This window comes from Haplochromis burtoni, unplaced genomic scaffold, assembly GCF_018398535.1.
Source record: "Haplochromis burtoni strain Fernald_Lab_line unplaced genomic scaffold, NCSU_Asbu1 Contig_267, whole genome shotgun sequence".
NCBI lineage: Eukaryota > Metazoa > Chordata > Actinopteri > Cichliformes > Cichlidae > Haplochromis > Haplochromis burtoni.
The window spans coordinates 49848-76783 of NW_024582628.1; the positions used below are offsets into that span (position 1 = coordinate 49848).

Consider the following 26936-nt stretch of genomic DNA (forward strand, 5'->3'; position numbering starts at 1 on the left):
GTATTTCTTTAACATGTACTATGAAGGCAAAGGAATGATATACCTTTAGTTTTCATTTTTTTTAAATGCTCTGTGTGTAATTGCCAGAAGTTACTCTATGAGAGCTGGACAGAGTCACAGAAGGGACTTAACCAATCAAACGCTCAGTGATGTGCTGGTTTAGATCTGTGAGGAGATCCTGTAGGACGCCATTAGGAGCATATCCAGACATTGTCAGGTCAACCGCGTGGGAGCTATAAAAACTACTACATCTATCATTTTGAGTTGCTGCAAAATGGGCATATTTTTTTCACTTTGATTTTTAGGGTGTCTCTGAATTCAGCTCTCTGTAGGTCACAGGTGTCCAACTCCAGGCCTCGAGGGCCAGAGTCCTGCAAGTTTTAGATCTCACCCTGGGTCACCTGAATCAAATGATTTGTTCATTACCAGGCCTCTGGAGAACTTCAAGACATGTTGAGGTAATTTAGCCATTTAAATCAGATGTGTTGGATCAAGGACACAACTATAACCTGCAGGACACCGGCCCTCGAGGCCTGGGTTTGGACACCCTTGCTGTAGGTTAATAATATTAATTTCCATCAAGTGATGTGGCATCTTTTGTGCCTAACACTTTATCCAGTCCGTATCAGTATAGATATCCAGCTTGATTATTTTTTTTGCTGGCAAAGCTGGACTGCATGTAGGCCCACAGTGGGCTGCTGTGGGTAGTGGTTTGTCTCCTTGAGAACTCACTGATATTGAGTATTGCAAGCTGTTGAATTGATGGTGTCTTTTCACAAACTTTCAATGTGTCTAAAATTCTCGTCACGTATGTGTGAAACGAGGTCATTAAGAATAAAATCTTAACTGCATGTTTGAGTTTCAGCTAGAGTAAGGAGCAGGACTATTCAGACAGCAGATAGACATCATCAGTCCCTCTGATGCCTCATCCTCTACCATCTCTGAAGCTTCATTAAAATGTCAAAGAAAGTGAATTCCCTTAGCATGCCCACACTCAGCTGGTCTTTCTCCATCTTCCTCCACTCCCTCTCCTTCTGAATGTGCTGCATCTCCTGCCCAGAGCTGCTTTTTGTCCTCAGAAAGGAAAAGAATGACTGTGCTATTCACCTTTTCTGTTTGTGCCTTCTTAAGGCCATCTGGCGGCCTCAGAATCCAACCCTCCCCCGTGTTCCTATTCACCTGACACACACCTACACAGATTTGACTAATATTACTACAAATGATGTATTTCTGGAGTGAAGGAAGCCAATGTTCTGTGTATAAATACCAGAAAATCAGTCTTTCCTTGCCATATACAAAGATAAAGAGGAGCCATAAAAGGAAATGACTGTGTCACAGGAAGATGAGTTTGTCGAGTGGCCACGCTTATTTCTTCTGCTGAACTATTTTTAGCGCACACCTCTGACTCCTCTCAGCCTCCACACATCCACATCCATTCTCCGCTCATGTACTCGGACAGCCGCCGCTGTCCTCAGCCGGTGCGTGACTCATCACCGATTATTTTCCTCCTCGCTTTTCACAACCTCTCTCTCTCTCTCACACACACTCTCTCTCTCTCTGGAGATTAGCAGCTCATTGAAAATTTCATGATGAATCCATGAAGTATTTCGGTTTTTTTGCTTCTCAGGGTGCGTTATCAGCTGAGGTTCAGCTTACTGTTTAATATTCAGGGCCACTTTCAGCTCTATTTGATTTATTCCACCCTCTGCCTTCCCACATTTTTTGGGCACTAGCATCTTTCTGCTTTTCTGTCATTCAACTCCAAAAACTGCAGAGTTTTACTCTGCATGCATGTATGTGTGCATGCCTTTTGGAAGACATTAGAAGTGGATATTACTGCAACAGTTTTCTTAATTATCGATACCAAATTTATATGCTTATGTGAAACTACAGATTGTCAGAGCCTAAAAAACCCAAACCAGGATCAATGCTGTCCTTACAAGACTCCACTGTGGCTGTTTGCTGTGGTTGTGCAAATCATGACAGCTGATAAGCTCATATGGAATAATAGAGGGGGACAGAGGTCGACCACCACATCAGAGATTGTTCCACAAATCATTGTTTATTGCAGTTAGTCAGTCTATGACATTGTAGGGAGCTTTTAGCTAAATCAGCGATGCGTTTCAGCTTATAGCCATTATTAGCATTAGCAAATTTTGCCCCCTTAATGATACTGGTGACTTTTCCATCAGTATCCTGAGATCTGTTTTAGCATATTAAACTAAAAGTTTTCAAATGTGAGAAAATAAACAAGTAAAGAATGCAAATACTGATCTGTAGGTGGGTTTTTGCATTAGCAATTATTAGCAAGCCACTTTGCAACCCACGTTTTTCCAGCTTTTCCTCCTTTAAGTGACATACAGTACTCAGTTATTATCTTGGGCTTTTTGTACATGCCCACAAATGCACAGGAATGTTTCAAGAGACATGAGCTAGAGCTATACCACCAAATATAAATCTGTGTGGGTGGAAAGGCTCTTCTTATGAATATAGTCCTAACATAAGTCTTAATTCTTCACAGAAAAGAATGGCCCAAACCACTATCAACTGGCTGTGCAACCATGAATATCACTTTAAAGCCTGAGCCATGAAATCTCTGCCCCAGTGATGAAATTCCAGTGATGATGGAAAGGCTCAAAAACTCTATCAAATATGATGCACTATACATTAAGTGGTTAAACTTGAATGGTTTCTGTTTAAGCTCCACAGGGCTCAAAGTATCTGCTGCAAGGAAAATTGAAAGCTTTAATACTGAGGCTGTTCTTGAAAATATTTGCTTTGCTTGTTCTCAGCTGCTTCTTCTACACAGCACTTAACCTTTTCGCCCGTAACCGCAGTGAAGATCGCTCCATGAGGTGTGGTCACCGCAGCGTCTCATCAGCCTTGCAAATGGTTCATGATGAATAGCGCTGTGGTGCTATTGTTAGAGACTAAATTAAAGGGATGAGTGTGGTGTTGGGATCCTCACGCCCTTCCTGTTCTAACCCCACGAGTGCAAGCCTCTGTCCTTTTCCATCTTCAGAGACGTGAAATCAAAGCCTCTCTGGTGTCCTGTGTTACAGAGCCGCAGGGCCCTGAGGAAAATGTCTGCATCACCCTCTGCCATTGTGTGTTCATGGATCCCATCCAAAGATTAGTGGAGGGGAGTTTATCCGACCTTTACTGTCATTCAAAATGAACTTAATATGCACTGCTCAAACAAAGCCACATCTGTCTTTGCCTGTGAAGGTAACGCGCATTCAGCCGAAGGATGTGAAGCCGGTTTGTCCCGTACTGACAAAAATATGGGACAAACTACTTTTGGGTCAGAAGAGACTAAAATCAATTCGCATCACTCGCCTAGATGTAATACTGCAAGACCTCTGTTGTTGTCATGACTGGAGTCCCTCTCTGTGCGGGTAGTTTTGCTCTGAACCATACAGTATGTCATAGGTGTCAAACTCTGGCCCGCGGGCCAAATTTGGCCCGCAGCCTAATTAGATTTGGCCCGCGAAGCCACACCAAATTACTATTAGAGCTGGCCTACTGGTATTATACAGCTAATATATATATTGTTTAGTATTAAGCTTTGCTTGTTCCATATTCAGTTTTCCAGCAAAACTTGAGTCCATAAGAAAAGATTCATTCTTATATCTGGAGGAAGATTTTTTTTTTCAATAAATATTAAAGTTAGCCCGCGACTTTGTTCCAGTTTTGAATTTTGGCCCACTGTGTATTTGAGTTTGACACCCCTGCAGTATGTCGTCATGATACATCACACTGCTCCACTCAAGATGCATAGTGATTTACAAGAGGTGATTAGGCCTCTTTGGAGTGCTATACTGACAGAGCTGATTGCTATGGAAACTTCTTAGCTGTAATTAAGTTACTTGAGCTTGACGTGAAAATAATCTGATTAGATGAGAAAAATGTCTGCTGGCCATAGTGAAGTTATTAGTGAATAAATGAACTCTGAAGGCAAAGGATTTGAGTACACTCACTTGACACTTCATTAGATACAACTTTGCACTCTTAGGTTGGGCCTCCTTTTGCCTTCCGAACTGCCTTAATTCCTCATTGAACAGATTCAACAAGATGCTGGAAGAATTTCTTATAGATTTTGATCCATATTGACATGACAGCATGACACAGTTGCTGGAGATTTGTCTGCTACAAATTCATAATGCAAATCTCTCAGTTCACCAGATCCCAAAATGGGCTCTGTTGAACTGGGATCTCGCGACTGTGGAGGCCTCTTGAGGGCTGTTTGAGGTTCAGTTTCTGAGCTTTATGACAAAAGACAAGTAACAATATTTAGATAGTATGGTCTTTTAACTTTGTTCATTTGGTACTAAGATGCCCAAGGTGTGCTATGGAAAGATCCCTAACATCATTGCAACATGTTTCTGACAATCCAAATATTGCAGCGGAAACTGAGACTCGTCAAACCATTTTTCCAATCTTTAATTGTCCAATTTTGTTGGGCCTCACTTTCCTGTTCTTTGCTCACAGAGGTAGAGGTTTCTCTGCTGCTTCAGTGTCGAACAGGTTGTTCGTTCTTCTGCATGCTTTCCTTTTAACAAGTCGTCATTTAAGTTACTGTTGCCCTTTTATCAGCTTAAACCATTTCAGCCATTCATTTTCACCAGTTCTCTGTAGCTGGCAGAGATCGGGTGAAAATGACATTTTCACACACAGAGCTGCCGCTCGCTGGATATTTTTGATTTTTCTGACTTTTCCCTGTAAACCCTAGAGATGCTTGTGTGGGAAAATTCCAGTAGATCAGCAGTTTCTGGAATACTCAGATTACCCCATCTGGTACCAAGTAAAGCAAATCACATTCAAAGTCACTTAAATCACCTTTCTTCCCCTTTCTGTCCGACAGGTCATCTTGTAAATGCAGTGAGCTGCTGCCATGTGTTTGACTGAATAGATATTTGCATGAATGAGCAATTAAACAGGTGCATCTAATAAAGTGGCCACATAGGTTGGATGTAGTTCAACAGACTCAAAAGAAAAGTCATTGAATTAAGAGTGCAGGTGGCTACTGTTGTCAGCCAAGTGATCTCACTTATGCCAGTTTTATTAAATATTTGCGCAGCTTCTTTAATCTTTAACCTGCAAAGACCCCGATTACAAATCATTAACCTTTGACACGGAGACCATAAACTGCAATGTGCTCAATGGAGAATCCGGGCATTACCGTGTTGTTGCTCCCATTTCCACCTTTAAATGCCCAAAGAAACCAGCCAAATTACTTTTCCACTGCTGTATGCTTAAGTCTTTCTCAAAATCTTAAAAGGCTATAAATGTGTGATACATCACCAGCTTTTTCTTAATGCAATCACTGGGAAGTGGCTTTTTTATTTGTTTATTTTTTTACATACAGAAAAAGATACACCCACAGATTTCCACCCTTCGCTTGTCTCATCCACATAAGAAAAAACCAAGATGGTGGTGGTCAAAATGCCAAAGTTGATGCTTCAAAGCAGTAGACGAAAAAAGAACAAAAAACCCCTAAAAAACAAAACAGGCAGTGATGCAAAAACAGTTGTTGAGCTGAAAGCAGCCACAGATGAATCAGAGTCGAGCTTTCTAAGTGCCGTGCAGGTCTTTAAATTATATTTGTGTATGCGGAAGATCTGAATCCCTGTTATCTCTCTCAGTCGTAATGTTACTGTCGTATCTAATTAGATTGCTCGCAAGTGTAGCAAATCCCTCTGCATTAGAGATTTACAGAGGGGAGCGATTTAACAGCTCGGCAGAGTAAAACGGCGCGACACCTGATGGTTTAATTGCCGTTTGATTTATTACCAGAACCTGGCTTGAGGCAGCAAAACCAATTTAGCTGCCAAAATATCTACTCATGACGCTGGGAATGTGTTTACCACACAACGGCATTTAAATAGGCCGTCTGCAGCATCAGGTCGGACGCTGTTCACACTGATACAAAGACAAATGTGTTCATTTTCACTGCTGCTGCTCCTGGGCATCCACCACCGGATGATTTATGAATATTTTATGTTTTACAAAGCTCTTTGATTTTGTAGTATGCCGACAGCGTGCTTAATTTGGAGTATTTTTGAGGAGGGGATTTGAGATTAAAAACTGGTAGTTGACGGATTGAGTGGGGTTCATACAGCTGTTCGAGAGCTGTTCATGTAAAACATTTTCTTTCTGTTTTTAATGTTTATGAAAAGGGTTAATTATTAATCTTACTATGGTTAATGGCAAAGTAAACATGGCAGAAAAGCAGAACGCTCCTCTATTATTCTCACAAGAGCACTTGTGCTCATTATGGCCGACATCTCATTAAACTAAATGCTGTATGATGAGCAGGAATCTGAGAACCTCTGTCACTAATGAGTAGGCATGGAGAAGAAAAAGAGATGAGTCATGTGGTGATAATTGGCCAGCTGTAATCTGATCAGGAGGGGAAGAGAGATGATGAGATTTCTTCAAGTATTACTGCGTTTGGTATTCTGGGAACAGAACATAGCTGAGGCTCCTTGGAGCATTTGCTAAACTTTGCTTTCCTGTTTACATACAGTTACGGCTCGTATGCAGCTTGTAATCACAGCGTAGCAGATTTAACACTCCCAACTGATATATTTTTTTAAACAGTAATTTGATTTCAGATATGCGAGAAAGACATTAAAGGTCAAACTATCTGTCGTTGAGCCGATACTGGCTCCTCACAGATAAATCTAATATGATGAACGCTGCACTGTAAGTACAGTACTCACTTTTTAAATCAGATACAGAGAAAGGTGGTTGCCAGCTAGTTTGTAAAATACATTGCTGGGAAGTTACTAAATACTGACTTTATAATGTTCCCATTTTTGCTGTTGGAGCCGCGAGCTCCAAGGTCTACACTATCCATTCATCCACACATCCGTGTGTGCCTCCACAGCTCACCAGAATCAGTCCTCCTCCTACAGTGTTGGTCAGAATCTATACAAACTTGCACACATTCAAACTGTGCTCAAGGACAAAGTCGCATTTGTTGTTTTTCAGAAAATAACCAGTAAACTGTGAGGAATGTTGGGCCGGATGAGCTACTGCCTCATTGACCTTCTGGTCAATATTAAATACATTTTATTGTGAAAATATCAAATTAATTAACAGCAGCTTTATCAGTATGCAGGCTCTAGTTTCACTCTGACAGTCCTTGACTCTTCCCAGTAAGGAACCTGCTTGCACTTGTCAGCTAATTAAAATTTGAATACAATCTTATATATATATATGCTCTTGATGACGAACAGCAAGGCAGGCAAGACTGACGCTAATGACTTAATTATTGCTGTGCACTATAGTGTTTGTGGGGGTGCTGGGAAGCACCTCCCTCACTAAGGTGAAGCACATTCTTGCAGTGTCTGACAGGAAGTTTTGATTTTGTTGTGCTTTTGTTTTGAAGTCCACTAATCAATGTTCTTTTGATGTCAACTCCCTGAAGGCTGGATTCATGACGTGCACACATGATTACAGCCTAATGATGTTCACCTGATTGGAGTTCCCCAATTATCCTGTTCGTGGGGTAAACCATCAGATGAGAGCTGAGGGTGTGAATGGGCTGAATATTTAGTTTGATTTGATTTAGTTAATTTGTATATTATTTAACTGGGGTTTGATTGTAGTCAGATATATCACATCCTGCAAATTCTCATTTGTTTTTCTCTACCAATTGGCCGTTAAGCCCAAATCTCTCTGAATAGACAATATATTTGCTGTAGAGGAGCAAAACGTCTGTTAACATAAGTTAATGTTATATGTTAGCTTGTTGGTGAGTAGCCTTCAGTAATAGTAATAAATCACACAGCAATAGTACATCGAAGATGCTGCAGAGCACATAACCCAGGTAGCTACCACAACTAAAACAAGGTAGCTGCAGCAAGCTAACGTTAGTTTTTAAAATAGAACTTACTTCCAGATGTTTCTTTAGGTTGGAGTCTTCTGATGCTGAGAGCAGCTTGAGAGAGTTTTCATTGCACAGTCAGATTTTGCCCATCATCCCTTTCTTCTTTAAATGTAAAGTGGTGTCAGAATTTCCAAGTATGAAATGCATTCCTGCCCGTGCACTGCTGGATCTGTTGTGCTGGCTCCGGGTCCATTGTGTAACTGACACATCAACATTTAAAGGATGCTCACATTAGAGCCTCTCATTGCGTGTTTTGTTTGGGTTTCCAGCAATGTGTGAAATTACCAAAATTAGAGAGAAGATAGCCAAACATAAGAAAGAGGAAAAGACCGCCGTGCAATCCATTTATTTCCACAACGTAACTGTATTCTAATTATCACCTATTTGAGCGGCAACTGTAACAGAATAAAGTTACTCATATTTCGTATTTTAAATACGTAACGCCGGTCCACATATTCCGTTATTGCCCAACGCTGGTGCTAAACAGTCCCAATATTTTTATGTCACTATCAAGTTTGACAAGAAAGATGGATTTTACTGACATGGGATTTTATGAATGTAAATTTATTAAGCTCTCAGGAAGTGGTAGAAGGTTATCTGCTATATTTACTGCTACTTTAGTGCAAGTTTATACAGATAAATGAATCACAATATATTTCACCTCACCTCGACTTACTTTTGAATAAAGTGTAATGCTTTATATTAGTTTAAATAACCCAAAATTACAAGAAACTCCAAGTGATACACTAATCTTTCAATAATCTTATTCTAATTATATAATGTACATTACCACTGATTTTATTAGCAACATTTTGTACATTTACTTGAGTAAAAGTTTAATTTGACTTCAGTTTGATTTACTTTTATATTCCATTTATGCGATTGGGTGTGTGGCAACATTAGACCTAAACCTTGACAGCATTCAGGACCAAAACACTGGAGAAGGAGGCGTAATGGAGTCATGGCAGCAGCCAGCATGACTAGTCATGTAACTAAAAGCTAAATCCTAATGTAACAATTTTGTTGCTGCGCTGTCTTGAAGTCATGCTTGGTTGACACTAACCTCTAAGTAAGCAGGACATGCTAAAAATTGAAGCTCGAAACAAAGAGCTGTCCCGCTGAGCTGCTTTTATACAGATACGTTTTCATTTTAGGTCTCAACATAATCAGTGAAGTTTTCTACAGGATTCTTTTCTATTTCTTAATTCTGGTAGTTTTGATTAACAAAGGTCTAAAAGTTCGTGTTATTTCGTCCTCATGCATCGCACTCAGATGCTCAGGCTCTGAACTCCAGCTCAGAGGGTAACGCCATCAATCCTGGGAGTTGACATGTTTACTGGTTTGTGTGTTATTGTTACTCCACTCACTTCAGACTTCCCACATCCGTTCTTTATGGGCTTTTAAAACGATTTAAAATATATATGTATGAATGGGAGCGTGATTGGCGAGCTGTAATCTGATCTGGAATGGGACTGAGATGATTAGATGTCTGCCCTCACATCTATCTGTATTAAGATGGATTGGATATTTCCCCTGGCAGCTTTGGGAATCGTAACAGCCCATGTTAAACAGACAAGCACACACATCCTTATGGCTGAAAAATGGTTTATGGGTATTCAACTGTTCCAAGAAAGCTTGGTGTATTGGTTGGTGGTATGAGATACAGTCATGCCCCAGGGAAAATGGTGGTGAAAGGAAGTCTGGGAAAGCTCTGAGACTGGAAACTGTGACCTGACCTACTGTTCAGGAAGTGGTTTGGGAGCTTTTGTAGGTCATATGTTTGCTTGTTTTTAGCATGAGGGCTGTCACATCTTGGCGTGTGTAAAGAAACAGTCCAGCACAGTAATGTTTTCATTTCCACAGTCGGAGAAATTAGCTGACTGGCATTTAAAAAAGCAACAAAAAATGCTGGCTGTTTCCATGAAACTGCTTTCAGATTCATCAGTACTTTAAAATGAGGTGAGATCTCTCAAGTTAATAAAAACGTTGAATACATTTGTGTCAGCGCTGTAAGCATCAAGCTGTCACGCTGCTGTACGCCTTTCTCTCATCTGTCCATCACTTTATGTTGACTTTAACCATTCTTAAATAATTTAGTTCCTGCAGAAGCTTTTCAGATTCTCAGAAGTAATCCTCGAACCAGGGGGTAATGGATCTGCAAAGCTGCATAAATAAAACGTCTTCATTTCCTCAGTTTCCGTTTAACTGCTGAGAGGATTTGCAGGAACCATAAATCGATAATTAAAGGAGAGCAAGCTGTGATCTGTAATCCTGTCAACATCTCCGAAGTAAATGGTTATGATATTGACTAAGGGGTGGGGCCGGCTGCACAAATAGTAATCCTCTAGTCATCTAAACTAATGAATCTTACAATCTCAAAGTTGTTGACAGAATCAGAACAAAATTGTCCGTTTTGTTTTACAGATTCCTGGTAAGTGTTACTCTTTACAAGCTTTTGGGGAGAACATTATGTGTAAATTGCTGCTTCTTGTCTGCCAACAAAGCAGCAGAGTGGCCATTTTTTTCTAAACCAAATGCAATAAAACCCCAGAAATGTCCTGTTAATGATTCATCCCTTTTCTGTTCACATAAAACATAAAAGCAGCCAATGTACTACAAGTCTGATGACATCAATCTGCACAGGCAAATGCTATAATCTGTCTAAACCAGAGCCAACACTGAATTCTGTGTGAAATTCAATTGCTGCTGATTATTTTTATCACATTTGCCAGTATTTCTGAGCTCTCGCGGGTATTATAGAAATAAAGTTATCCGTGAAGTCATTAATATCAAATCCATGCGTCCAAATATGTGGTAACATTTTCCACCTGGTAGAAGGCAGCTGTACCTAACAATACATTACCCCCTCTGATCCCCCAGCTACTGCTCTCTTTAGATAATCTTCACTAAATCAAGGGGAAAATGTAGCTCAGTTTAGCTCAGTTTAGCTCAGTTTGTCATGTAGTAGCTTTCAGTTACACAGCAATGACTGCAAGGTGTCCAAGTCCGATACTGCAAAGCAAGCCCAAATCATCGCCCCTCCACCACAAACAACTCAACAGTTGGTGTGATGTGTTTGTGCTGATGTGCAGCATTTGGCAGTTTGCTTTATGGCCACAGATCTCCATTTAGTCTCATCTGTTCAAAGCACATTTTTCTGGAAATCTTGTGCTTTGTTTAGGTGCACCTTTATAGAAAGGAAAGAGTTTCTCTTGGTAACCCTTTCAGACAAGCCGTACTTGTTGAGTCTTTTTAGTTTTTTATCGTACTGTCATGAACTTTAACATTTAACCTGCTGACTGACACTTGTAGAGTCTGTAGCTCTTGGTTTTGTTTTTTTGTTTTTTGTAATTTCCCTGATCATTGCACAGTCTGAGCACAGACATCATCCTGGTGAAATTGTTAAACTCTATTAATGCCCACACTTTAACAGAGGTGGTCACACTGCTACTTACCTTCTTTGTTCCTAGAGAAACAGCGTGGGTGGTTTACACAAGACTGAAAACGGTCTTGTGTAAACTTTATTTCTCATATCTGTATATATAGTATTTCAAGTTTTCTATTATTACATTTTAATTTTCTCGCTTCTATTATTTGTTTTTAAGGCAGTTCCCATGTAACCGTTTCTCCTCCAGTCTTATCAGCACAGCTGGCTGTGTGACATGACCCAACGTGACACGAACACAATAGGTACAGGACTTGACTGCAGAGCCACAGCTCTGGGAGAGACAGCGAAGAGGTGTTTTTTGTGGCTGAAAGGAACTAAAGAGCTGTGGGTGTTCGTCTGATGGTCATGAGGAATCAATAGAGACTGTTCAATGAGTAACACAACACTGGTTCAGAACAGGGGCATGGGCGCCACTAATTGCTCTTGCTTTGTTTGCAATTAGTCCAACATTCTGCCGCTAATGTGATTAGGTCACTTCAGATAAAAGAAGCTTTTGGCAAACACCTACTACGGATGGTGTGTCTGACGTAAATCTGAAACCTCTGTCATCCATCAGCTCGCAGCTGCCCTATGAAGTCTGAGCTGAACAATTTGATAAGATCAGATCTGTTTTTTGTTACTTTGACTCCAGCTGCGGTCAGTTGTTGGGAAATGTCAAGTTGTGAAGAAACCGTTAGCAGCTGAAGACATTATAAGGCAATAGTTAATATAAAGAGAATTTTTCAACCAGCCACATGATGCAGGCTATGTGACACCAGAGAATAAACACCAGAGAAAATATAAAACAGCAGCTCTACTCTGATCTACTTTCCATCGCTACACGCAGCCTGTTTTATTTGTGGCTAAGGAGCGGTAATGTTGTAGCCAGTGACACTGACAAAAGTCAATGCAGGAGTTATAAGCTGCTGTAGAATAAACACAATTTAAGCTGATTAATATTAGCTGATGCTAGCAAGCACATACTGCTTATTATTGGTTTATTACCTAAGACTTCACTGCTATTGCCAAACAGCAGCCGGTTTTTAATGCTTAGTTTATTTTTTTGGTCCCAGTTATGCTAAATGTGTAGCAGACAGCAACATTAGTTACCATGTATTTGAAGATCGATCTAGTCCACAGTGGGCCTTCACCAAAGCAGACCAGGACATTGTTTCATGGTCCTTGGGTCTTTTTCATTATTTTGAATTCTAAGTGGATATAGTCGAGTTGGTTAAGTTTTGAATTACAGTTTTGAGGCCTTATTATGAATTCAAATGTAATATTAGGCTTAAATTGTATTGTATTACATCTGTATCTTGTTGATTTTCAAATTCCTGTTAAGACTGCTTTACTGTTCTAGAGGTTTTCTTGGTCATTATTTGGCTTCGGTTCCTATTTTGAATTAAACTTGCTTCCTGTTTTACTCTGATAGTTGTTTTTCTTTTGTGTCTTGTTTTGGATTTGCCTTAACATCTGTTTGATTCTTAGGTTGTTTTTTTTTTGTTTGTTTGTTTTTTTAAATTTCATATGGGGCGATCGTGGCTCAAGGGTTGGCAGTTCGTCTTGTAATCGGAAGGTTGCCAGTTCGAGCCCCGGCTCGGACAGTCTCGGTCGTTGTGTCCTTGGGCGAGACACTTCACCTACCGCCTACTGGTGTTGGCCAGAGGGGCCGATGGCGCGATATGGCAGCCTCGCTTCTGTCAGGCTGCCCCAGGGCAGCTGTGGCTACAACTGTAGCTGCCTCCACCAGTGTGTGAGAGTGAATGAATAGTGGCATTGTAAAGCGCTTTGGGTGCCTTGAAAAGCGCTATACAAATCCAATCCATTATTATTTTTATTATTAAATTTCATTCCGTCTCTCCTTTAGCATCGCCTGGATATTACCAACCACCATACAAACAGATGTGTGTTCAGGGTGTTCCTGCTTATGCAAATTCAGTCATTTAAAAAAAATTAAAAAAAATAGTCGGCCACTCACTTTAGTATTCTGATTTCTGATTTGAAATTTGTGGCCGGAAGGTCATTATTCCTGCTGGACTGTTTTTTGTTTTTTTAAATGCCAGTTTTTGATCACACCTTTCAAAACATAATAACACAGGCTGCTAAAAGCATAAATGCAACTCTAATTCAGAGTCGCTGCAAAATGTGTGGCTCCATTTTAGCCAAAGCAACGCCTCTATCAGACTGTTAAAAAAAAGAAAAAAGGATCAAACTAGAAAATGGTATCCACATATGCAATATGTGATGAGCACAGAAAGGCTTTTTTGTAAATGCCAGCGCTGTTATCAGCTTTCCTCTCTCTGCACACAGTCAGTAAATCACCTGTTTTTGTGTTCTGGTCAGCTTGGCGATACCTTGCACATTATTCTGTTTGCAATCCTTCAGTGAATCTGGGCCACAATGTGCACTGATGCACATTAACAAAGGCTCCTCTCTGCCGTGTGTACCTTTCTTTCCCGTGGAAGTGAAAAGCAGGAGATAGAGTTACATCTAATGAGAAAAGGACTTCACACCCCATTGGTTTTTCTCGCCACCTGGAATCCAGGCCACCGCCACTAAAACCTCAACGGCAAAATTAGGGTTGAACGGGAAAAGGAAAAGTGCTCCGAGAATAAATATGCACGCTCGTCTGCTTTGTCAACAGCAAATTGACAAATTACCTGCCACTGTTCTGTTTTCACTGCGTTCAGGGGATAATTGAACGTTACATGACCCGGACTCCCTTTGCCTAAAAACACATTGAATTTGTTAGCGAGAAAGGGAGGCTGTGATTTCCTCCATCCATCCATCCATTCGCTACCGCTTTTCCTTTTCAGGGGCGCGGGGGGCGCTGGAGCCAATCCCAGCTGTCGTAGGGCGAGAGGCGGGGTACACCCTGGACAGGTCGCCAGTCTGTCACAGGGCTAACACACAAGGACAGACAACCATTCACACTCACATTCACACCTAGTGACAATTTGGATTTTCCAATTAACCTATCCCCACAAACTGCATGTCTTTGGACGGTGGGAGGAAGCCGGAGTACCCGGAGAGAACCCACGCAAGCACGGGGAGAACATGCAAACTCCACACAGAAAGACCTGATGGTGGAATTGAACTCAGGACCTTCTTGCTGTGCGGCAACAGTGCTAACCACCATGCCACCGTGCTGTGATTTCCTGAGGAACAAAATCAGCAAGACAGGAATGATGAACGCTGAAGTAAAAGACCAATTTGGCTGATAAAATGGTAAAGCTTTGCAGTCTGCCTCATGCGTGAAAGTTACTGTCCTGAGCTCAAAGGCACTGGCTCACCTTCACTCCTTTTTTCATTGTGGATTTTCTTCCTTTACTTGGTTAATTGGAAGACAGGCCTGGTTTTTCAAGTTCAAAGGAGGAACTGTTCCTTCATGAGCTCTTTTCCATAAGTAGGAGCTCAGTAAGCTGACATGATTACACAGAGACCCACCTGGACTCATGAAAGCCAGACAGTCCCAATGGCAGTGAGTCGAAGCTAATTAAAAAGTGTGAAGAGACTTGGGTGGCTTTAATGTTGCTTTAACATATTTGTTACTAAAAATTCATTTATAATATAAGTTCTAAAGCCATACTGTTTTATTTATACCACTGTGAAGAAAGTTAAATGCTGATAAAAGAACAAAGTTACCCTACTACAGTCAATCATTTTACCTTTAAGAACACGGATAAAAGTCAATCCGGTGAACGCCTGGTAGGTCAGTAAAGCTTAGCATGTCGATATTGAGCCAAAGTGCAAAACTCAGCTCATTTAAATGGTCCAGCTTTAGGTGAATGAAGTAAATAGACTTACAGTCTTCCTGTGGAACGTCTTTGAACTTCATGAAGGGTGGTTGTGGCTCAGGAGGTAGAGCTGCTCATCTTCCAGTTGGGAGGTTGGTGGTTCGAACTGGGGGGCCAAAGTATCCCTGTGTGAGTTAATTGGTGTGTGAAAATTAGAACTTAAATGCAGGGGAAGACTGTACAAATACATGGACACAATCAAACAAGCACCAAAGCGCTACGTGAGAAACGGTCCATTTACATGCTGAATGGTGAATCTCAAGCCACCTGTCATTTCTTTATAGTTTACTAGGAAAATGTGAAATACCTGTACTGATTTATTTATCTAGAAATGGTCAGGTACAAGGACGGGATGGAACATGAGTGAAAAAGCAGCCAATGTCCAAATAAAGACTAAAAGACATAACTTTACACTGACCACTTTACACAATCAACCTCAATTATCAAAGTAAACAGAAAATAACAAAAAGGCAAGGCTAACACTAAGACATGAAGGTTCATATTAACCCCAATAAAAGAGCAGAGAAGGCACTGGAACACAAATGAGACAGAGGGAGGCAAAGACAGTGAAACACAACATTAGAAGCAAAAGAAAGAATCAACAAAAGGAACCAAAATTCAGCAAATACTGAACAAAACCTTTGGACCATGACAGAGATGCCCACCTCCTACAACTGAATCCATATTTCACTGACAGACGAGAGTGGTTTCAATCATTTCATTTCACTCTGAGTGAAAGTGAATGAGCTCATAGCCACCACATTTATTTTCTCTGCTAATCTCTTTACATAAAGTAAACTGATACAGCAGGTCTCTTTTTCAGTGACATCACCCCTCCCCAACAACTGAACTAAAAGGAGAAATGTTGCAGCATTCAGCTAACTGAACACATTTTACACCAGTGTTTACAGGTAATTTTACTCTGAGAAAGAGGTTTTGGTGTGTGGCTGTGCCTGATAAACAGGGAAGGGCCGTCTAATTCAGCCTGCATAAATGACATTTCTGTGCGGCAGATTGCTTGTTGATGGTAAACCATTAAGACAGTGAGTCACTGGCTCACTGGGGATGTTTTTTAAAGGAAGGCTGATACTGTCAAAGACAGGCCAACAATCCTGTCTCAGAGAAGAAGATGCTCTTGATAAAACCTGAGAGCTGATGTTTCAAGGTTGTTTGAACTCTGTCTTAATGAGCTGGACGTTTTCCAGTGGGTATTAGCATTTAGATGAAATGTGTGTTAAAGTGGTTTGGATCTTATGGACTGTCGGTGCGTTAGCCACAGCTGATTTTCTGAGAATACATGTTAGTGGATGTACATATTAGGGCTGTAGATTGAGCTTCACTACTATAAACAAATGGTCATCAATTTTTAGTTTCATCTAGTAAAAAGTGTATTCATGACTCAGTATGCAGTCTATTTAAAAAAGAAAACTATTTAATACTTAAAATCAAACTGCCACCCTGCTGTGTGTCTCGTGTGCTGATTTCATATGCTGAACACATTTGTCCTGTGGTTCTTTGCAGCTCTGGTGGTGAGATTTCTGACCAGACGCTTCATCTGGGAGTATGACCCCACACTTGGTAAGACAGCCCAAGAAACGTGTATCCCCTCCTGCTGTTACTGCCATCTCCTGTATCTGCAGAAATTGCACACTGTCAATTTTATGGTTTTATATGAAGTTCTTCTAATACATATAGTCCTTAACTAAGTTGATTATTTAAAGCTATCCCCAGGTGTAAAAAACACACAGCAGATTCCACTAATTTTACAAAGCCTAAGCCAGTTACTTGTAGAACCACCTTTAGCAGCAATAACTTGAAGTAATGGTTTTCTGTATGACTTTGTCATACAAGTGTTGTATGGCACAGGTGTCTTAAAGTCCCAGCACAGCAATTCAGTCAGTTCAAGGTCTGGTCTTTGACTGGACCATTGCAACACCTTGATTCTTTTCTGCCATGCTACCGCTAATGTGAAATCTTCTGTAACTAGCCTAGCATTACTTTTAGCTTTGTGCCCTCTTTCTGTAAGTTTAACCAATAATTGAAAGCAGGAGAAACATCTTGTTCAGGCATTTTTCCTGCATGAACCTCTCTAAAGATGACAAAATGAAAATGTGTTTGCTTTTGGCACAGCTAGGGTAATGGCTTTCCCCAGCTAGCTTCTAGCTTTTAATCTAAGGTAAGCTAGCTGCTGCTCGTTGTAGTTTTCATAGTTAGCATAGATTCATATTAGTGCTGTCAGCATTAATATCGTTAAAATAACGTTAATGCCATAACTGCATTAATGCGGCAAATCTTCGTTAGCGAGTTAACGTGGATTGCCCCGTGCGTGGGGCTGGACGGCGCTAACGCGTTGACGCCCTGCGATGAGAGATTTAACGAGATTCACGCAGACAGCACTAATATATACCAAATCTCCTCATCTAACAGGAAAAAGAGAAAATGGAAGTTCTAGGTGCAGGAGTTATATCATGGGCACTATCATTGCCAGCACAGAGCTAGCACTTTAATCTTCTGCACAAATGTTTATCTGGTGAAAACAGAATAAAAGCAATAATTGATTCATTGAAAATTCTGGGATAAAGTGCTGAAACTGCTACAACTCAGCGTAATGTAAAATTGTTGTTGGGGGGTTTCTCTTATCAGTGCATTATATACAGTAGAACTGGCCTTTTCATACTCTGGTTGAACCAGTCCTCTACATTGTAATTATGGGACACAAAGTGCCTCCTCTATAATGTGCTTTTCATTTCCTGGCTGTGCTTGGCAGGTCAGCGCCTCTGGACTGTTCACATGATGCTCCTTCAATAGCCTGCCTGTTCTTAGCAATACATGGTGCAGTACAGTGCAATCACCAACATAAAGCAGACCGCACTCAGGAGCATAATTAATCCATTTTCATATAATAACATAATGATCACAGTCATTATGGCCTCTGTGTGACATCTCAACATATGCCTGTGAGATTGCTGAGATATGTTCAGGTGCTAGACCAACAAAGAGGAAACACTTTAACGAAAGCGATAGGATTCTGGATTTCTTTTACATTTAGCATACGTGGCATTTAGATCATACTCAGCTGCCACCCATCCACATCTTACTACTTTTTTACAGTATAATGTATTGCCACTGTGCCAGCTTCATATTACACGTCTGCTGTTTAAACTCAAAGTAGGGAATGTGGTAGAAATCAGGAAAAGAGCAATAACTGCTTCCTTGGTTACAACAAGAGGTTACGTCACAACCCCTTGAGGTCTGTAATGGAAATAACAGCACCGCTGGAGGGTGTCTGTGACCAATCAGACTGCCTGGATGAAATTACCCTCAAAGTGCTCAAAACATCATTAAAACACTATTATGAGCAGATCGCACAGGTAGGGGGTTTGCATGCTGGAGAATTACTGCCGCAATGTGTTCTGCACTCCATCTATCTCAGTATGCCTTCCAGTAGCTATTGCTCACCATTCATCTCCATTTATTATCTACCTATTTATCTGGATCAGGTTTACAAACAAGCTCAGATCTTATTCCCTGCAGTGAATTGTCCCTTTTCAGCCTAGATGTACGAAACAGCCCATGCAGAGCTATCTTGTGCATCTTCAAAGGCAGATTTTATTTCAGGGAACAGTAGATTTACTGTGACTGCAAAAAATTCAGGCTTAGCGAAGACAATTTTCTGCAGGATAGTGCATATACACTGTGTATAAAGGATGTATGTTGCTGTTGTGACATCATACACTAGTTACTACTTTGTGAAGTAGTGGTTAAAAGCCTCAACTTGACAACTGTGGCTCTCCCATCGTGCATTTTCTAAGCCAGGTTTAAGGAATGATTGGTTGAATCGAGCTAAGAAACTGAGGACCATATATGGAGTTCACTTGTCTGTTACAATGTTGCACACCTTTCAGTCCACAATCAATGGGAATTCACTAGAATTCCTGTGAATTCAACAGCTTGACTTCACAATCTCAAACTGGTGATTGAAATCCTAAATTCTAATGGGATGATAAATTCTAATGTTAAAAGAGGTTAGTGTTGTGCAAGCGGATTGCAAACAGCCTTCCAATCAAGGACGTTTTTTCATTTCTTGTTTTCCCATTAACACAGACCTTCCCAAAACGGGGGGGGGGGCGCGTTATGAGAAGGGAAGAAAGGAAGGGGAAGAAAAAACAAAAGGCTTGGACTCTGCTAGCACAGGGCGCCCACAGAAATGCAAAGCAGGAGATGAAGCATCGCTGAATATGTTTCCAAACCAACTTCATTCTAAGCCAAAGACTAGAAAATATGGTGAAGCATATCTTCCCTTTGGCTTCACCTGCACAAGTGCCAAGGTAGGTCTCCCCTGCAGAATTGGTTTTCCCTTCGTGGGGAGCAGCGCTCTTCAAATCACGGACAAACAGTATCCCACAGTTGTTTATGTTTTTAAACCCATTTTGCACAGAGAGGCATTTTTTGAAAAATGCATTGATGGCAATGTTGAATATTATTACACATACAGTAAAATAATCACATCGTGACGCCTCTGCCTTTCTAAATGGAGGGACGGTAAATGCATGTGTATATGTAAGCGTGTAAAACCTGCAGATAGAGACAAAATACTGTTAATCTGACTATCTGCCATTCTGCAATTCATCTCATGTAAACAATAACGTGGCGCACAGCGTGACGTGAAAAAAGGCACATACCTTTGACGTTGCGTGACGAACTCTGTATTCTTCGTCCACACGTAAACGGGAAAAGGAGTTTTAAAAAAATCTCCGTTTTCAGTGATTTGAAACGCCGTTTACATGTGGACGAAACGGCTGCATGTCCAAAAATACCCCTGTAGGCATGGACGTAGAGTTAGTAGTTAGTAGAGTTAGTAGTTTACATTCTTACTACCTGTAATTTATTGCAGGTTACTTGTATTTTCCTAATTGTTTACTAAATGCTTGAGGTGTGAAAGAAACCGCAATGGAGCAAAATATGGGTGTGTGTGGTTGGAGGATGCGTGCGTGCGTACGCGCGAGAAGGGGGGCGCGAACATTTTTTCTTGTAAAACAAAGGGGGGCCTAGCAAAAAAAGTTTGGGAACCACTGCTTAACACATTAAATTCATATTCTCAGAATCATGTAAATATACGAACATGTGGGCATCTCCAGATATGATCAGTACTTGAATGAAGAATGAGTGTGCTTGTGTACCTGCGCGCGCGCACACACACACACACACACACACACACACACAAGTTTACACTTGAGTGTTCTTGCTGTTGTTGTGTTCGTGTTGGATATGATGTGATGTGAATGAGGAAGCATACATCTGACTGAAACTGCACACTCATTAGCTAAAAGACTAAACTAAAGTCCAAAAGGGCTAATTTTATGAATTAATACTTTTTCAGCTCTTAACTTAGCCCATCGTCTGTGTCAGCATGCTTGTAGTGGGAAAAAACTGTGAGTTCTGATAACTAAGAAAAAAAGCACTTTTTGCATTCGCTGCATTTTTTAGCTTTTACATATAAAAAGCCTGCACATCCAAAGAAAGAAAATGTGTGGCAAGAATTTAATCTCTTTTTTTGCCCTATTTCATCTCTAGTTAAGGAACCAATCATTGAAGAGAATTAAAAGATGCAAAAACAGGGGTAAAAAAAAAAAAACCCCAAAAAACGTGCAGATCTCTGTATGTTTAAATTCTCGGCTGGTAGCAACAGAGACTGAGTTTGCAGAAACACTACATGGCTCTCATTCCCAGCAGCACAATGGGAACCAACAACACTTCAGACTGCACATGGCCACAATATTGCAAAAGTTATTTCTGTCTCTGCACACCGTCTGGTTACAGATTCTAATCTCCTTTGGCTCACAGAAATTAATTGTGTGCTACCGCGACTGTGGTTTGGCATGACAACAGCAGCTCTGCTTTATATTATATCACACGGCTTTTTTGCTTGCTCATGCTCTGCACCATTTTCTCTGGTTTGTTGGAGCAATTTATGGAAGCGCACACTGACAGAGTTCATCAACAAACTGGATGGTTTTCAGTGTCGACACTGAGACTTTTTTTCCCTGCCTGATCCCAAAACAGTGTAAAGCAGCTGTTTGCACTGTCATTTTTGTTTCTTCCCAAGACCCTTACAGGTTCAGTACAGGTTCACTAAAGAAGTGGACATTGCTAAACAACATCAGCACTCTGAGAAGATGCAGCAGCAGATCTCAGAGAATGACTCGGCCTCTGTGTGGAAAGGTTTTAGGAATATCACCAACTACAAGCCTAAAACCCCCCACTCCACTGATGACTTGCTCTTGGCCAACACCCTCAACGACTTCTACTGCCGTTTTGACGAGCCATCAGGCAGCCTTCACACCTCCAACGGCCCCAACAATAGAGGCACTTTGGACACTAATTCCCCCACCTCTCCCCCCTCCATAGAGCCATCACCACCTTCAAACTGTTCACCTACAACACCCCCCTCCTCACCCCACACAAAAGAGGATTTCACACCACCTCCTCCCACCACAACTCTTCATATTCATGAAGCAGGTGTGAGGAAGCAGTTTAAGAATCTGAATGCTCGAAAGCTCCCGGCCCAGACGGTGTGTCTCCTGCCACCCTCAGACACTGTGCAAACGAGCTGGCCCCAGTGTTTTCTGGCATTTTCAACTCCTCACTGCAGGCATGTCATGTGCCTGCCTGCTTCAAGTCCTCCACCATAATCCCTGTCCCCAAGAAACCTAGGATCACTGGACTAAATGACTACAGACCCGTGGCTCTGACATCTGTGGTCATGAAGTCATTTGAGCGCCTAGTTCTCTCCCATCTCAAGACCCTCACGGCCCCCCTCCTGGACCCCCTGCAGTTTGCATACAGAGCCAACAGGTCTGTAGACGACGCCATCAACATGGCCCTACACTTCATCCTGCAGCATCTGGACTCCCCAGGAACCTACGCCAGGATCCTGTTTGTGGACTTCAGCTCTGCCTTCAACACCATCCTTCCAGACCATCTCCGAGGCAAGCTTTCCCAGATGAATGTGCCTGATCCCATCTGCCGGTGGATCACTGACTTCCTGACGGACAGGAAGCAGCATGTGAGGCTGGGAAAGAATGTCTCGGACTCCCGGACCATCAGCACCGGCTCCCCTCAGGGCTGTGTTCTTTCTCCTCTGCTCTTCTCCCTGTACACCAACTGCTGCACCTCCACCCACCAGTCTGTCAAGCTAATCAAGTTTGCAGATGACACCACCGTTATTGGACTCATCTCGGACGGGGATGAGTCTGCCTACAGGAGGGAGGTTGAACGTCTGGTGTCCTGGTGCAGCCACAACAACCTGGTGCTGAATGCCCAGAAGACAGTGGAGATTATTGTGGACTTCAGGAAGCACACAGCCCCACTCCCCCCCATCATCCTGACTGACACCCCCATCACCTCTGTGGACTCATTCCGCTTCCTGGGTACCACCATCACCCAGGACCTGAAGTGGGAGCCCACCATCACCTCCGTCATCAAGAAAGCCCAGCAGAGGATGTACTTCCTGAGGCAGCTGAAGAAATTCAACCTGCCAACACGGACGATGATGCAGTTCTACACTGCAATCATCGAGTCCATCCTCACCTCCTCCATCACCGTGTGGTACGCTGGAGCCACTATCAGGGACAAACAGAGACTGCAGCGTGTTGTGCGCTCTGCTGAGAAGGTGATTGGCTGCAGACTCCCATCTCTGCAGGACCTGTACACCTCCAGGACACTGCGGCGTGCAGCTCGGATCTCAGCTGACCCTTCTCACCCTGGACACAGTCTGTTTGACCTGCTCCCCTCAGGCAGGAGGCTCCGGTCCATTCGCACCAGAACCTCTCGCCATAAGAACAGTTTCTTCCCCTCTGCTGTTGGACACATGAACAATAACGTATGACTGTTCCCACCACTAACACATGACCCTACGCTGTGTTCACTGCATCATTCCATGTTTGGCACTGATCACCACCTGCACTCATGTATATATCTATCTACGTAGCACTTTTAATTCTTATTCTTATTTTTATTTTCATGTCTATTTAAGCGTAATTTATGACAGTATGTTTGCACTGAAGCACCGCAGCAATTTCCTAATGTTGTTAACCTGCTCAACATTTGGCAATAAAACCCTTTCTGATTCTGATTCTGATTACAAAGGATGGTGAGCCTGCTTAAATCATACCACCAGCACTGCCTCCTGCCAGTGCTTTTATCAACAGATACACTGGGGTATGGACGTGGACAGATTGGGAGCTGACAGGGAGCTGGCTCCTGAAATAGGCTGTCCCACGAGGCACAGCGTGACTCTGGTTCTCCTTAAGGAGGCTCCTTGTGAATGCAGCCAAACAGCTGCGTCAGTTGCTTCCTCCTCTGGCTCCCTGTGACATTTCATTTACATCACACAACACAATTTATCCCCCCCGGAGAGGTGAGCACACCTGGCACACAGCAGAGGGGGCCTTGCAGGACCTGTCATTTTAAACTCTCTCATGAGATAGAATCTGAACATCAGTCTGACAGGTCCTCTCCATCGTTTGTTGGCTTGGGTGTTTAAAGTAATAAGACCTAATCTTTTTTTTAGTCACAATAAAACATTTGAAATACAGCATTTAATTCGATTGAAGTGATACTTTAGAACTTATCTTCAAAGATTTTCTTTTAATACTATGAAAGTTCTTTTCATTGGTATCAAATGTGTAGTGCTTTAGGTTAATAGAAAACGGTCGTATGTAGTTAAAACCAAAACATAAATAAATCAAACACCTTAACCTTTTCAATGGGCCCCTTTTGGTGTGTTTTTGACAAACGTCCAGTGCAGTTGTGTAGATCACTCCCTGGAAATCGCACTACTGACACCGACACATTGCCAAATTCTAAAACTTAACTTTCATTTTGTGGAAGTGGCTGGACTTCCAGGGTATGTTGGCTGGTGACTGAAGGGTGTGTTTCTTTTTTTTTTTTTTTTTTTTTAAATGCATTGTATACTTTGACACAGTGGCAATAGAAGCAGTAGATTTCTGCTTTATTAGTCTGAATTCACAGTGTACAGTGAAAGAGGAAAAAAAACTATGACTAAAACTACGCTCCTGGTTGTGATCCTGACCTGTCATGGTCCATAAAGACCTTGGAAGTTTGAGGACTGTAGTGAAATTAAAGCTGGCACAGAGCTCCAGAAATAATCTAAAAATAACTGCCCTGCTGAAAGCAGTCCAGGGATGCACACGAAGATGATCTTGAATGAGAGACTGGACAGATTTTTTTATGTTTATGGGACGATTCCCAGAACTTTTACAACTATCATGCCAGAAGAATCAGTAAATATATAAACAGAAGCACAATCGGACTTTGTAGTGTTACAAACTGTTACACAGTTTAGCTGGTTTGAAGTTCATTCCTTCCAATGTGGGCGCAGCTTTCGTTCCTGTGTGTCATGTTAGCGTGTTCCTCGTGTTTGTCTAGTCTGAAAGGTTCAAACACTCAGTAACAAAACTCTGCGATGGCTTAAATAAAATGCACACTGCATTTTTATGACGTTTGGGAGCAACAAACAAAATAACATTTCAAATTATGTGTAAAGATGAACTGCAGTCTTTGTGACTGGCACATGGAGTACTTGCTCATTTTTAGACATTGGGACAAATGAGTCAGGAATCCTGGACCTCTGTGTACATGATAGCAGAGGTAAGAGATTTTTTGTGAAATCACTCAGAATGCTAGAAGAAAGCATCGGTTTAAGCCCTGACATGGAAAATGTCATGCGATGGAAAATCCCAGCAGTTTGCCTGCACAAAAAAGGTTTCAGGGAGCCTTGATCCTGCCTGCGAGGTGTTTACAGATGGGATTTTATGACAGCGAAGGGGGGCGGGCAGATAACCTGCTCTCTGACTGAGGTCAAATGAAAGGTCACAGTCACAGTTCACACCTGTGCCGGCAATACAGAGTTCTCATCCTGTTTTTCAAATCACCGAGAGGCGAAGCTCAGACTGTTTTTCAAATCACAGAGAGGCGAAGCTCAGACTGTTTTCAGGTCATTGCAAGAGTCAAACTTCACCCTGCAACCAGGAGAGTCTGACAGCATGCTGGGAAAAACCTGTCCCCAAAATGTAAGCAGAAGAGAAAGAGTGTTCTCTCTTCAAGCTAATCAGCATCTGTCTGAACCAGGCAAAAAGCAGCTGTTTTGACCTAAAAATGATGCTCTCCCATCTCAGGCATGAACATGTTTAATACATGGTTCCTCAAAAACAAATGTGGTGCCAATGACAACTAGCTAATGTCTCTAAAGGGAAGCTGTAAACCCAAATGCCTTTGCTCTGACTGTGTCAAACAGGGGGGATTGCACTGCCTGCCTGGCTTTTATCATCAGCAAACAGAGGGTCAAAGTGTAAAGAGGTTTATGACCTGAAAGGACTAGAACTAGAAAATGACCCCATGGTAACTAATAAACAACCCACTGTTGCAGATGAGCTACAGTTGCAGTCATTTTAAGGGTGGAGATTCTGTTTAATTCAATTTTATTTATATAGCACAACACAACAGCAGTCGCCACGAGGCGCTTTACTTTTTTTATTTTATTTTTCAGCAAAAAACATAAGCTTAATCCTTTCTGGCTCCTTAATTGCCAGAAAGGCTAATATGTATTTAGATGTAAATGCGTTAATAACGTCTGTTTAAACACTTTTCAATAACTATTTTCATGAAATAAAACATCTCCCTCTGCTGTTGCTGCAGCTTACTGCAACTTCTACACGTGTGTACAAAATGTGCACGGAGTACCGGTGTCTGTTACATGCAACTTTGCACCTTAACCAGATGCTTTTGGTAGCCATCAACAAGCTTCACATCATTACATTCAATTCAATTCAATTTTATTTATATAGCGCCAAATCACAACATAAGTCGCCTCAAGGGTGCATGCATTCCACCCTGGGGAAAAAACAGTCCCAAAAAAAGCATTAAAAGCCTAAAATTCCCATGACAGTCATCATGCACATGAAGAGTGTATATTAACGTCTGATCACAACCATATATTACTAGCTGGCTAGTAGCATGTAATCATGTTCGTCACTCTGACTGGCTTTTTGTGATGCCCACACTTCTAAAACATTTGCAGTGAAGTCTAAGGAGCTTGAAAAGAAAAGCGTCTGGACTTCTTCAAGCTGCTTGAAGACGTTTCAACTCTCATTCAAGAAGCTTCTTCAGTTCTACAGTCAAATGTGGAGAGTCCCAGATTTAAGCCCTGTGGGAGTGTCCCCCCCCCCCAAAAGGGACATGGACCCCCTATTGATCCTCTACCTAATCACACGAGCCAAGGTGTGAAAACAGGTGTAGGTCACAACCAGCCAAGGTTCCTGGTGAGCTCATTGAGAAGCCTAGCCCCACCCTATCATGTGATTTCCTGAGGTCAGATGGCCCAGGATGTAAGTGGGCGTTAAGGCGTCTGGGAAAGGCTCTCAAAACTGGATTATAGATGGCAGACAGTTGGTGTCGTAAGCCCGCCTCTGTTCAAAGATGGTCGCTCACAGTAGACATAGATGGCGTCTTTCACTCCTCTTTCAAACCATCTGTCCAAAATGGGAACATTTTGGCTGAGAACCTTCACAGACATTTGCAGTACATGTTTGTTTTTTTGTCACATTATGTTTTTATAACTAGCATGAGAGTTTGGAGCCGTCACTGAAAGGTATCTGCTATGTGTTTCTGATGTGTTGCGCGTTGTTTTAAGAAGGCTACAGTGATGCAGTAAACTGCGTCAGTCCTGCAAGTTTCCTGAAACTTCTCACCAGCAGCCCTGTCACCAACATATTTTAGATAAAATTACAGCTTA

General features: G+C 41.8%; 1 protein-coding gene across 2 annotated transcripts in view; it reads left to right on the plus strand.

Annotated features, from left to right (window-relative positions):
- The window catches only part of rerg (RAS-like, estrogen-regulated, growth inhibitor), a 51269-nt gene that overhangs the window by 20289 nt on the left and 4044 nt on the right, over positions 1 to 26936 (plus strand). For both annotated transcript variants that reach the window (XM_005939226.3, XM_005939228.3), the window contains exon 3: positions 16643 to 16699. In XM_005939226.3, the coding sequence (XP_005939288.1) occupies positions 16643 to 16699 (57 nt within the window). The remainder of the gene's footprint in view (positions 1 to 16642; positions 16700 to 26936) is intronic.